The sequence below is a fragment of the Phycodurus eques genome, chromosome 19, assembly GCF_024500275.1.
Source record: "Phycodurus eques isolate BA_2022a chromosome 19, UOR_Pequ_1.1, whole genome shotgun sequence".
NCBI classification, from domain to species: Eukaryota; Metazoa; Chordata; class Actinopteri; order Syngnathiformes; family Syngnathidae; genus Phycodurus; species Phycodurus eques.
In genome coordinates, this window is record NC_084543.1 from 17431292 (window position 1) to 17445756 (window position 14465).

A 14465-nucleotide genomic window follows, 5' to 3' on the forward strand; every position below is an offset into this window, starting at 1 on the left:
TCTTAATAGCTTTGGTCAGTCTCGGTTACTGCGTGACTTTCGGCATCGCCTACCTGCTTGACCAAAAGACTCAGAACTTGGAAGGTCTTCTGAATCAGTGCTCAAATGTGTGGCCCAAAATTGGCCGTAGGAAAAGAACAACTGAACCCGGACCTGACCCCATACAGACAGGGGAGGAGGTCCTCCTTGACTAAATGACCCCCAGGACCTCTCCCCCTCCCCCTTTTGAATCTAGACTAGGATTCCATTCTGGCATAAAGATTAGAACCTCTACTTAGAACCTTCCCTCTCCTAGATTGATGAACTCGGTTTTACACCTGACTGTTATGCCCCCCTGTGTGCTAAGTTGAAGCTAGCTTCCTCTTTCTTTTTCTTCTGTAGAGCCATGTTGAGTTCCTCCTTTTGTTTTGTTTTTTTGTTTGATTTTTACTGAGAACTCCACACCTAGTAAATGTTTACCCTTAGTGTTAGCTTCTCCCCGGCCCCGAATCACAGTTCTCACTGCCATCCCAATATACATACATATCCAAATCTATCCACACACTTCTATACTGACACCGACACCTATGTTCACATATAGGCACACCTTAAGTAAGAAGTTGTCACGGACACTATTACAGCAATAAGTGGGTGTATATGCGCTAATGTTGTAAATTGGTAACTGCATAGTTGTGTGTTCCTGCCAATCTGTGCCATCTTCCAAAGAGACGTCACCTAGATCCTCCATCGAGCCGGATCAAGTCGACGAAGGGAGGATATGTAGCAAGTATGCCCGGCCGGAACAAATGGCACCCAGGAACCCCCAATCTCTGACTGCCCTGTATACCTGCCTCTGCCGCCCTGCTGAGCCCGTCTGTGTACAAAAGGCATATAAGGGAAGCCTGAGCCACTGATCAAAGGAGAAGCACAGGAAAAAAGACTTCTCACACGGACGCTAAATTAATTACCAGCCAGTCTGAAGAATCTCATTATCATCCTGAGGCACAGGACATCTGGTTTCTTACTCAGAAGCTGTTAATTTACTTTCATCCCCAGCCGGTCTAAAGACTTTCACAGACAAAGACTTGTCTCTGCTAACCCACAAAGTCTTTTCTCTGCGGGATCATTTGTCCCTTCTGGTCTGGGACAGTTGATGGCGCACAAGCGACACCCACTGGCTATTGAGAGATACTGCAACATGTTCTCACCGAATGTTTCTGCTTTAATAATTTAAGAACCTTGCACGAATGCCCCCAGAGTCTACCACTATATCAATGTCACTCGTGATTGCATTTCTCCGAATTTGAATGTCTGCTGTTTAAATTTGTTTGCCAACCGAATATGCTCGTGTTTATCTCAAAACGAACATAGAAATGTTATATAAACAAACAAAAATATAAACAAATTAATGTTATTTTATTCCACTGGTTTTAAACCACAAATCATCCCAAAATGTAATGTGATTCTAGAGGCGTGGTCTGCCTTCCCTTTGGTCAAAAGGGGGCTGGCCTCGCACTCTGAGGCGGATAAAAGGCCGAAGCTCCTTTGTCCTGTGCTCTCTGGCTCGCTCTCTCTCTGTCTCTCTCGCACACTCTCTCGTTTTTCAACTGGCCGAACATCCGGCTCAGCCTGGGAGCCCCAACACTCACCACGAGGTGGCTGAGGCTGAGAGGCACCAAACTTCCCCGCCGCGCTGCCAAGCGTGAAGCGCAGGAAGGACCTACCAACTCCCCGAAGCTACCCTTTTGGGTGACGGTCAGTTTACGGACAAGGCTCCATCGGGAAGGAAGTTTTTCCCTGACCGCGTGATGAACAACGGCCATCCTGCACCTGAAGTGCGTCTTTCTCTTTTCTTCCTTTTTATTCAAACCATCCCTCGTGAGCGCTCTTGCCAACCACCCGGAAGGTCGACCCGCCTGCCTGAATTGGTCTACGCAACGTAAGTCCAACATGCACTTACTAATTACAAATTAGTGCATATTTGGGTCAAAGAAATAACAGTCACAGAAACTCCCAGCTCTATGCATTGTTCACCGTACATCGTCCCTCTAGCTTGCACCCGGAGTCCAGCCTCCTTTACCAATGTTTGTCTGTCCGTTCTGTAGTTCGACCCCTCTGTATTGTTTCCTGTAGATTCCAATGTTAGATTTCAATAAATTTTCCATAAAAATCCACTACCTGTATCGTTTGTGTGTTTGGAGCCGATAAAACCTCTGGGATCGAGAATTCCTATTTCCTAAATGTAGCAGCCTTTCAGATTATGAGATGCGTTTTTTCGTCGTTTTTCATCCCTTTTTCCTAAATTTCATCCATAAAAAAAAAGAAACCGCATCTAGCGAGGATAAGCGGTACGGAAAATGAATGAAGGAATGAATCTAACATTGCAAGTGATGTTGATCTTTTTTTTTCCATGAATCTATGCCGACTGTCGGTGAGCAGATGAATGTGCACTCGCTGCTCCTTCTTGTCAAATGGCACAAACTGATTGAACTCAAATGCACCACATTAGTCTTCCCGGAGTGTAGAAAGTACGAGATTGAGATTTGAAATTTGTTTTCTTCGCGACTGGAACGGGGCATACAGGATGTCAGCTGTGCAAATTATGATCAGAGGACAGTGATTGTTAAAGTGTGTTCCGTGGGCTCACCTTGAGGTAAGTGTTCAAACTGTGCATAACGTTATATGTTAAATGATATGTGCAGGGATGCATACTGTATAAAAGTCTGGTTCTCAAGAGCACCAGAGGCCGGTGCTTGCTTCTTTTTTTTTTTTTTTTCTGTACTAACCGACCTCTGTAGAGTACGGGACCAAGTGATCAGCTAATTTGGCACAGTTCTCTCGGCCAGTATTGCACAAAGGACCCGTTTCACGTAAGCAATATGGGGGAGGAAAAAAAATCCATATCAGTCGATAATGTATACAGGAACACTGCATAAATGGAAGCGGTTGGTACATAATTGTAAAAATGTATTACTAGAAAAATTATTATTTGTATTGGAATGCGCCGGCATGGTGGACGACTGGATAGCACATCTGCCTCACAGTTCTGCGGACCGGGGTTCAAATCCCGGCCCCTGCCTGTGTGGAGTTTGCATGTTCTCCCTGTAACCTGGGTGGGTTTCCCTCCCACATCCCAAAAACATTGCGTGGTAGGTTGATTGAAGACTCTAAATTGCCCTAAGGTGTGAATGTGAGCGCGAATGGTTGTGTTTTTTTTTTTTTAGATAAGAATACATATGATCAAATATGTCAGCCAGAGCTGCAAGAAACGCAGTCCTTCATGTCCTTTCACCACCGTTCCTCTCATACTGTGTTGCATGTTTTTGTTTGCAATTTTGTTACACGTTAAGGACAAAAAGCCTGTTTTTGTTTGAATTCCTCACTTAAGAAAAACATTCAAGCAACGTGGTTTGTCTCATGCCTTTGAAAGCTGTAGCCTGGTTTCTAGTGTGGACTGAACGAGCGGCAACAAGGGGAAATGATATATTGGGGGGGCGTGGGACCTATGAACAAGCTCATTTTCTGGAAGGTGAACTTAGTTCAAAATTTGGAATTATGAACAACGAACAGAACTACTTCATTTTTTTTGGAACGGTGAACTTGAACTTTAAACTAGCTGGCATAGAAAATGAACTTTCCCAACACTGTATATATTCATAAACATGTTGAATCTGACCACGCAAAAGCGTTTTTCAAAAACTATGTAATTTTGTGTATGTGTGTGTGTGCGCGCGTGTTTAAAACTTTGCTCCTTTGACCAAACCCCTTGGCCCCACCCCTTCCCTTGAATAAGTTAATTTAAGAAGAATTTAAGCAACCCCCGAGCTTTGAAGCCGGTCCTACTGGTAACAAAACAGGTACTCCGTATTTGCATGAGACAGAGCAGCCCACCCAAAACACTGATTTCAACCAGGCTGTGACAAGTAAATGTTAAGGTTAGTGTAATTTTTTCGGTTTTTTTTTTTTTCTTGACGGAAGAATATCATAGAGCTTTTATCAAAACACCTGGGAACTGTTTTAAATATTTGGGAAAAAAATGCATAATGTCTCCTTCCACTGCCCAGGATACTGTAGAACACATCCTTTACTGCATTATTTCAAAAAGCCACAAACATTTGTCTTCTTCGTATTTGTGCCGTGCGCTATCAAAATGTTAATTGTTCTAAACTTGCCCAATCATTACATCTGCTACAATGTTCTGTTTTCAGGTGTCACTGTTCACATTCAGTGAGTATCGCGTTCATGTTCCACATTCCGGCACAGTCTCCCTATTTTATGAACTGCTGCTCGAAGCAGTTGTGTATATAGAGGTGGTGTCACACAAACAGGTCGAGTCCCTTCCCCCAATCTGGTCAGCACGGCCTTACATGGAGAGCATCGCTCCCTTGGTGGATTTGCGACAACGCTTGAAGTGGCAGAGTGGGCACAATACGTTGAAGACTAACACAAACAAACTCCAAATGAGCATTGTGAACTATCTCGGTCGTCCCTCAATTCTCATCTAATTTTCCAAGGGATAATCATGAAGCGAATGGGGAATCTTATTGTTGCACACTGAAAAAGAAATGTACTTGATATGACAGATGGACAATAAAGGAGACATTCAATCCGTCATTAGTTATTTTCTTCTCGTAAAGAATATACTGTGTGCCTAAAAAAGAACAAACGCTAAGGCCCTGGCATGGAAAAACAAGCAACCCACGGTGATGTTAGGTAACCACTAACCGTTCATGTAAAATATGTACCTTGGCTCGATAAAGATTAGATCATACGTGCAATGCCAAGCCTAAATCAAACACTTTTTGGTTGCAGAAAAACCGACAAAAACATTCATCGATAAATCCTTTGAACATTCGATTGCAATCCCAGTTTGAATTAAAAAAAAGCAAAGTTACAGTGGGTTAAAAAAAAAGGTATAGCGCCTATAAATGAGACGTGCCCTACTGGCTCTCCTTTGGAATGTTGGTAGATCATACTCAAATGAATTCCAACACAGTTGCCATGCTGAGACATCAGTGTTCATACGCGACCATGTATTGATCTGCATTCAAAGTGCACTTAGCAGAGGGCTGCAGGATGAGATGGGGCGGAATGAAAGAAGAAGAGCTAAATGCTTATTGACTCACGTCCCGATTACGAGCAAAGCAGGACTAAACTAAGTAACTAAAACGATTAGCTGCAATATTACCTCCTGTTCGAAAATATCAGGAGGGCATGGCTAACACCGATGCATTCAGTGACGGTTGTTCCTCCTGACTGGGAATCACAACTGGGCTCCCCATATCCCCATAGAAGGACATTAGGCTACAGGGAACACGCGTCACACGCAATAAAACAGCGCAGCACGGACACAAGGACAAGCGGCACAAGTCAAAACGTGACAAATCTTAAGTAGGGTTAGCGGTGGATATGAAAATACGAATAATTCGAAATGTATTCTTCGAGGTGACAATACCGCCGAGGCGGAAATCCTGAGAAATTTAACTTTATGACTATCTTTCCACCTTACGGTCACTTAAATAAATATATTGCACAGATTGCATGTTATGAAAATCCTTTCACTGCCATCATTTCTATAATGAACATGTATTGTTTCATTGAAATTTGTTTCAATGTATCTCTGACGCTTCACGTCACAGAAGCTAACCACCAGTGAAATGCGGCAAGCTAAGCTGCGCTAAAATGACAACAGCAGCTAAACCACATCTTTTTTTTTTTTTTTAAATCATCCAACCGGCATAGAGTACTGACCTTAATAACCTGCACAAATAATATTTGGGGGTAACACAACCCCAAATGATACTTTTTGTCTTCTCAGTTTGCTTACCTCTTCCAGTCGGAATTCTCTTCAGACACACAGAAATATGTATTCTATTGCTTCCAAAAACATGTTGCTAGCTCGCGCTAGGTCGACTGTTGATATTTGCTGACTACGTTGTGATGACTAGCTTAGCGGGCCGGCGACCCGCTAACATCACGGTTAGCAAACCCAGAAAACCGGATAGCTGGCTTCCTGTGTATGCTATGCTAACAAGCATGACGTGGGTTTGATTAACATGATTGTTTGAAGCCAAAATTTTGTTTTCTTAATGGCTAAACAGCGTGATACACGAATATCATTCATTTATACCAATATGATATATATGTAAACATTGAATGTTGTACTCTTTGGTGGCTCTGTGGTGACATTATTAGACATTTCACGAGCATATTTTCATACGCCGCCAGGGTCGATAGGTACGTGACGTCATACGGAAAAGAGAAGAATTTCAGGTTTAGAACTGTCTGGTGTAATGTCGACGTTACCGCGTTATGTGTTTCGCGTTATCACGAAATTGGCTTCAGTACTGAAAAGTAGAGTTGTCGCGATCTGATCACCGGATAGAAGATCCGGGCTGATCGCCATCATCGGGCCATCCTTCGCTGAAAAAAAAGAAAAAAAAAATCCGATTTGTATCTTCTTCATTTTTAAACTTCTGCGATTGGCTGGCAACCGGTCCAGGGTGTACCCCGCCTCCTGCCCGATGACAGCTGGGATAGGCTCCAGCACGCCCGCGACCCTAGTGAGGAAAAAGCGGCTCAGAAAATGGATGGATTTTTAAACTTCTTTTTAAAGGGCACAAAGTGACAAAATAGCAGTTGTGTCTATACTTGTGTTATAATGTGCGTGCTTGCTGTATCGTCAAAGAATTGATAAGTGGGTTAATGCCCTTCTAGATGTGCAGTACCAATTAGCAAGGATGAACGGACTTCACGTTGGCGACCGTGCTCCACTGCGCGTCGGTTCACGCCGTTACGTCGTCCATTAATCCCTGATCATTGTGAACCTCGTCGGGGATCAACGCTGACGTATATACACGTCCAATTTTGTGTGATCGTTGACATAACTCATAATGGATGGATGTAATTATCTGACAACTGAGTCATAAAATCCAAATATAAAGACTGGTTGGTTACGCTTGCCTAATGGATAAAGAAAGGTAAATGCAGACTTTGTGTGAAATCAGAAGTGGCTTGACCTGAGGAACCCAACAGCTTTAGCCCATCTCCTGGATGCGTCTGAATGTGGTGGTTTTTGAAGCTGTGACTCCCGCCTCATTCCACTCCTTCTGGATCGCTGCCAGATTCTCGAATCGTCCTTGTTCGATAATCCGCGGAGTCCCAAGGTCATCTCTTTTTTCTTCTCCTGCCACATTGTGTCCTTCCGCTAGACTTTCCATGGATATGCTTGGACACAGCATTTAGCTACGAACGTTTGTGGATTACCCATCCTATGGAGGGTATCAATGATGGTCTTCTGGCCAGTTGTCAAGTCTGCAGTCTTCCCCATATTGAACCCAACTGAGACAATGGAACCAAATTGAAGCCGTTTAATGGCACCTGGGGAAACCTGTGCAGGTGCTTTGAGTTGAGTAAATGATTCATCTGTGCCACTCAGGTTAAAACATTTATGGCCTGCAAAATTTGGTCTGATTTCTTCACTGGATTCAGATTTTTTTGAAATTCATTATTTCGTGGGTTTATGACCTGGAAACCCAAATGAAGTAAAAAATAAACAAATACTATAAATCCATAAACGTTGATTGTTTTTTTTTTTTAAAGGAATGATGGAAATAAATCAACTTTTCCATGATATTTTAATTCTTTGGAAAGGGTCTGTAGGTGTCAGAGCCTCCACAAGGCTCCAGCACCAACACCAAAACGGTCGTATGAGGACTCTCTTGTTTTTAATAGTACCTTTCAAAAGCTGTGGTGCTTATTACAAAAATATCACAGATTTGAGATAAATCTGGATCAGGCGAAGCTAAAAATGGTTTTTCATACAAGCTATTCATTCACCTGATGCAATGGTTACATCATAAAACCTCAGCATGTCATATTTTTAGAAAGGAAAACATATCTTCATACCTAGTCTCCTCCATCTATGCTGCTTCTTTACTATATTATTTTACAATGATTTAAAAAATAAGTGAAGTCAAGATTAAGTTATTCATCTAAACTGTGGTAGTTTTGTTGATATAGTGTTTTGTTGTGTTGTCGTCTGCTTAAGAAATATTGTTTCGTATTTGATGTACAAATCGTGTTATTATAGAGACTTAAATACTATTTATATGACGCGAGTTGTGCACCAATTAATGGATGAATCAACAGCTTATCAATTATCAAATTAATCGACAACTATTTTGGCATTCAAATAATCATTTAGAGACCTTGGTTAACTAAAAATGATATAATTCCTCTGAATTTCAGGCTCTCAGTAAATATTCTCAGATTTCTGTAGTCTTCCATTAAAGCAGACTTTTCATCTTTGTGTTTAATCAAAATAAGACATTTGCAAACATCTGCTTTCACTTTGGAAAAACAGTGACCAACATTGTTGCCAATTTTCTGACATGTTACAACCAAAGTAGGAGCTGAATCGTAAGGGTTAGGGTTAACCCTGAATGGTGTGCATTCCCATATACAATGGGTACGGAGAGTATTCAGAACCCCTTCAATTTTTCACTCTTTGTTATATTGCAGCCATTTGCTGAAATCATTTAAGTTCATTTTTTCCTCATTAATCCACACACGGCACCCATATTGACAGAATTTTTTGCAGATGTATTATAAAAGAATAACTGAACTATCACACAGCCGTAAGTATTCAGACCCTTTGCTGTGACACTCATATATTTAACTCAGGTGCTGTCCAGTTCTTCTGATCAATGCAGCCCTATGGGGGGGGGGGGCACAAGCCAATGCAAACTGAAGGCCGGTCCCAAGCCCGGATAAATGCAGAGGGTTGCGTCAGGAAGGGCATCCGGCTTAAAACTTTGCCAAACAAATATGAACGTTCATCTAAAGAATTCCATACCGGATCGGTGGTGGCCCGGGTTAACAACGTCCGCCACAGGCACTGTTAACCTGCAGGGCGCCGGTGGAAATTCAGCTACTGTGGGTCGAAGACGAAGGCGAGGTGGAAAGCGGGTTCTTCGGCAGAAAGAGAAGAGGAAAGCACAGAGCCTCGAACTGAATGTGGGGAATTTGAATGTTGGGACAATGACAGGAAAATCTCGGGAGTTGGTTGACATGATGATTAGGAGAAAGGTTGATATATTGTGTGTCCAGGAGACCAGGTGGAAAGGCAGTAAGGCTAGAAGTTTAGGGGCCAGGTTTAAATTATTTTACCGTGGTGTAGATGGGAAGAAAATTGAGTCGGGGATATTTTAAAAGAAGAGTTGGCTAAGAAAGTATTTGTGGTGAAAAGAGTATCAGATCGAGTGATGAGGCTGAAACTTGAAATTCAGGGTGTTATGTATAATGTGATTAGCGGCTATGACCCACAGGTAGGATGTGACCTAGAGGTGAAAGAGAAATTCTGGAAGGAGCTCGACGAAGTAGTTCTGAGCATCCCAGACAGAGAGAGAGAGTCGCAATTGGTGCAGATTGTAATGGACGTGTTGGTGAAGGTAATAGGGGTGATGAAGAAGTGATGGGTAAGGACAGCATCCAGGAAAGGAACTTGGAGGGACAGATGGTGGTAGACTTTGCAAAAAGGATGCAAGTGCCTGTAGTGAGCACCTTTTTCCAGAAGAGGCAGGAATATAGGGTGACCTTCAAGAGAGGAGGTAGAAGCACGCAGGTGGATTACATCTTGCGCAGACGATGTAGTCTGAAGGAGGTTACCGATTGTGGTAGGGGAGAGTGTGGCTAGACAGCATAGGATGGTGGTGTGAAAGATGACTCTGGTGGTAGGGAGGAAGATTAGGAAGACAAAGGCAGAGCAGAGAACCATGTGGTGGAAGCTGAGAAAGGAAGAGTGTTGTGCGGCTTTTCGAGAAGATCTAAGACAGGCTCTCGGTGGACAGGAGGCGCTTCCAGAAGACTGGACGACTACAGCTAAAGTGATCGGAGAAACAGGCAGGAGAGTACTTGGTGTATCTTCTGATAGGAAAGGAGAAAGGGAGACTTGATGGAAACTCAAAGTACAGGAAATCATACAAGGAAAGAGGTTAGCTAAGAAGAAGGGGGACACTGTGAGGACCGAGGTGAGGTGAAAGGAATACATTGAGATGCGACGCAGGGAAAAGGTAGAGGTGGCAAAGGTCAAGCAGGAGGCATATGATGACACGTATGGCAGGTAGGACACTAAAGAAGGAGAAAAGGATCGATACAGGCTGGCCAGACAGAGGGATAGAGATGGGAAGGATGTGCAGCAGGTTAGGGTGATTAAAGATAGAGATGGAAATATGTTGACTGGTGCCAGCAGTGTGCTAGCTAGATGGAAAGAATACTTTGAGGAGTTGATGAATGAGGAAAATGAGAGAGAAGGGAGAGTAGAAGAGGCAAGTGTGGTGGACCAGGAAGTGGCATTGATTAGTAAGGGGGAAGTTAGAAAGGCATTAAAGAGGATTCCTCCTGTGGAGGTATGGAAGCATCTAGGAGAGGTGGCTGTGGAGTTTTTGGCCAGCTTGTTCAACAGAATTCAAACGGTTGAGAAGATGCCTGAGAAATGGAGGAAAAGTGTGCTGGCTATTTGCCTTGAGGATGTTGATGGAAAAGTACAGAGCAGGTCAGAAGGAGCTACATTGTGTCTTTGTAGATCTAGAGAAAGCCTATGACAGAGTACCCAGAGAGGAACTGTGGTGCTGCATGCGGAAGTCTGGAGTGGCAGTGAAGTATGTTCGAATAATACAGGACATGTACGAGGGCAGCAGCGGTGAGGTGTGCTGTAGGTGTGACAGATGAATTTAAGGTAGACGTGGGATTGCATCAGGGATCAGCCCTGAGCCCCTTCCTGTTTGCAGTGGTGATGGATAGGCTGACAGATGAGGTTAGACTGGAATCCCCATGGACCGTGATGTTTGCAGATGACATTGTGATCTGCAGTGAAAGCAGGGAGCAGCTGGAGGACCAGTTAGAAAGATGGAGGCATGCACTGGAAAGCAGAGGAATGAAGATTAGCCGAAGTAAAACAGAATATATGTGCATGAATGAGATGAGTGGTGGGGGAAGAGTGAGGCTCCAGGGAGAAGAGATAGCGAGGGTGGAGGACTTGAAATACTTGGGGTCAACCGTGCCGAGCAATGGTGAGTGTGGTCAGGAAGTGAAGAAACGGGTCCAAGCAGGTTGGAACGGGTGGAGGAAGGTGTCAGGTGTGTTATGTGACAGAAGAGTCTCCGCTGGGATGAAGGGCAAAGTTTATAAAACAGTAGTGAGGCCAGCCATGATGTATGGATTAGAGACAGTGGCACTGAAGAGACAACAGCAAGCAGAGCTGGAGGTGGCGGAAATGAAGATGTTGAGGTTCGCTCTTGGAGTGACCAGTTTGGAACAAATTAGAAATGAGCTCATCAGAGGGACGGCCAAGGTTTGATGTTTTGGAGGCAAAGTTAGAGAGAGCAGACTTGGATGGTTTGGACACGTCCAGAGGAGAAATAGTGAGTATATCGGTAGAAGGATGACGAGGATGGAGCTGCCAGGCAAGAGAGCGAGACGAAGACCACGTTGATAGGTCACAGAAGAGCAGAAGATAGGTCATAAAAGGCGAGCAACGACCGGTCATCTGTTGTCTGAATTGATGCGCGCACGCAGGTGCGTGACTCGGCAGAAGAACAGAAGAAAGAAGATGACGTCGCAAGTATACGGGGGGGGGGGGGGGGGTTCAAACCCTTCCTCGGTGGTTCAGCATCAGTTTTCATAATTGTTGTGATAAAAATGTTCGCAAATGTGTATTGATGCTCCGACTTTGACAGTTGACAATTTCGAACCCCACAAAGCGTCCCGCTCACGACGAGCTTCCGCGGTTGCACGAACGAGCCGCAACCTCGACTCATTTCACTTCCTATGACCGTTTGTTTTTTCTACAAGGTCTCAGAAGCAGGTTCCTCTTTCCCTGATGTTGGTGTGACCACCATACAAGATTACAAGGGTTGTAAATTGACCGAAGATTCGAGCAGCGGATAAAGTTATTTTTCAAACCAATTCTAACCAATAAAGTTATTTTTAAAAAAACATGTCAGTGGTGTGGGACAGACTACAAGACAAATTTGGTCTTTCACGATTGCACGACCTGTATGTCTTGTATTCCGATACCACCACATCCCGTTTTTTACGATCATTGGGCTTTATCTCGTCAAGTTTATCTCATTAAGTCAGTCAGGTTTTGGGGTTTTTTTTTAGCAATTGAGAAATACTGTATTACGTCTGGTTTTGGCACCCCTGCTATATAGTACGCATGTAGGCTATCATAACTATAATAGCAACCAATAACAGCTGTTCATATTTTTATTGTTCGAGTTTATTTTTCATTTTTTTCCATGTCAATGTAGTTGAGTGTTCTATACGAATTGGTAAATGAAAACTTTGTTACATTTATTCGTAGTTTTTTTTTTCTTTCTATTCCCCGAACAGAATCATTATTTATTTGTTGTTTTTTTTTACTGGTAGGAAACGTTGCTTCATTGACAAAAATGAAATATCCACGTCAATTGAAACCCATCTAAAAAAAAAAATAATTAAAAAAAAAATTAAAATAAAACAATTTAAAAACTGGTGTTTTTTGGGGGGGTTTCTTTGTTCCCCCCCAATTGCATTGTGTGGTCTCAACGTGACTTTCGTCCGACAACAAACACGCAGCACTGGATGAAAACGCATGGGTTGCAGGAGACAAGTGATGGGCTGCAGCAGCGTGCTTTCTGTTGACCGAGTGTTCATACCGCACTGCGCTCGAGCAGCACACCCCCCCCCCCCCCACCACCCCCCTCCCTCCGACACCAACACACGACCCCATAAAAGCCCACTCAATGCGGCTTCACGATGCACACTCCCGACAAATTCCCCCATCACTCCCACGATCCGCCGATAAGCAAACGAGGACAGTTGTCATCCTTAATGCAGTCAACTGGCTGCGCGACCCCGCGCGCGCGCACGCACACGCCCACCATCAACGGTTCAAATGAGTGTGACGTCACACGCACACAGCTCCAATCTTTGCAACATAGAAGCGACTTACTGTTCGCAGAAACTGAATTTCATCCTCGCCTTCCCCGTCAGCCATGGTTTGCTCTCGTTTGCCGCAGCTTGGGGGAAGTTTGGCTGGCAAAGTGTGCGCGCGCGCACGCCAGTGCCTGCGTCACGATGGGGTTCGTCTTCATGCCGTGCGCGCGCACGCCGGGAGGCGCGGCACAGGTGGAGGAGCAACTTGTTTGGCGCCCTCTGCTGGCCGAGCCCACGAATGATGTCGGATATTATGACCTTGCAGCTTTCATATAATTTGATCAATAACGGGGAAACAAACAAAAAAAAGTCTAATTAAGCATTTATTTTGAAACAGCCATGCCAAAAGTCCGAGTTTCAAAAAGTTATTGATGATTTCATAACGTAATAGCGGCCCATAACATAATACGTGGCCTTTTTAATCAACTGTAATAAGCCCATAAAGTTATAACTGGCCAATCATGTATTAACAGTCCTGACCCTCGAACACAGTGGTTTTGTTGGAGGTACGGAAACCCGCCAGTTTCATTTGGAGTTCACGGAACCCTTCCTAATTTGAAAAATAAAATAACATTTAGGCGGCACGGTGGACGACTGGTCAGCACATCTGCCTCACAGTTCTGACGACCGGGATTCAAATCCCGGCCGCGCCTGCGTGGAGTTTGCATGTTCTCCCCGTGCCTGCGTGGGTTTTCTCCGGGCACTCCGGTTTCCTCCCACATCCCAAAAACATGCATTCATTGGAGACTCTAAATTGCCCGTAGGCGTGACTGTGAGTGCGAATGGTTTGTTTGTTTATATGTGTCCTGCAATTGGCTGGTGACCAGTTCAGGGTGTACCCGGCCTCCTGCCCCCCCCCCCCCCCCCCCCCGTATACTTGCGACGTCATCTTCTTTCTTCTGTTCTTCTGCCGAGTCACGCACCTGCGTGCGCGGCGTGCGCGCATCAATTCAGAGAACAGATGACAATCAGTTACCAGCACTGATTGTAGCTAAAAGTGTATGCTAACAGTGCATCCTCTTTCTTTGAGGTGATTATTTAGCCTTATCAAGGTGAACATTACAGCCGTAAGACGTAGAAGCTGAAGTGTGACCTGTGAACCCGCGTAGGTCTTTCAGCAACTTTCGCTGGAGTGTGGTTCACAAGGAGGACTTGGAAAGGCCCCAGCCAGCGCTGATGTCTCCGATACCTGAACGATTCGTGCGTCCGTCTCCACACCCGGCCTCGGTAGACCCGGATGGATCCGGTCCATTGGAGCGCCTGCAAAGACAATCTGAAAAACGGATAGGGTGCATGCACATGCATCCTCATATATACTTGACCTAATTTAATTGACTTCCCGGCATTTATTTGCGGGTGGTAGCTACAATGTGTTCTGAGGTCAAATTGTAATCTGTCAGAAAGCTGTTGTCAAAGGAAAGCTTTCCAGTAATTGGAATCAAATTCTGAGAATAATGTTGGTTAGTTGTGCTACTACCACTTACTTCAATTCTTACTTAAACATG

At 44.2% G+C, this 14465-nt stretch overlaps 1 protein-coding gene across 2 annotated transcripts in view; it reads right to left on the reverse strand.

Moving 5' to 3' along the window:
• The window catches only part of ryr2a (ryanodine receptor 2a (cardiac)), a 355011-nt gene extending 341910 nt beyond the window's left edge, over nt 1-13101 (reverse strand). For both annotated transcript variants that reach the window (XM_061705277.1, XM_061705276.1), the window contains exon 1: nt 12977-13101. In XM_061705277.1, the coding sequence (XP_061561261.1) occupies nt 12977-13021 (45 nt within the window). In that variant the 5' untranslated portion in view covers nt 13022-13101. The remainder of the gene's footprint in view (nt 1-12976) is intronic.
• Between the last annotated feature and the right edge of the window lie 1364 nt (nt 13102-14465).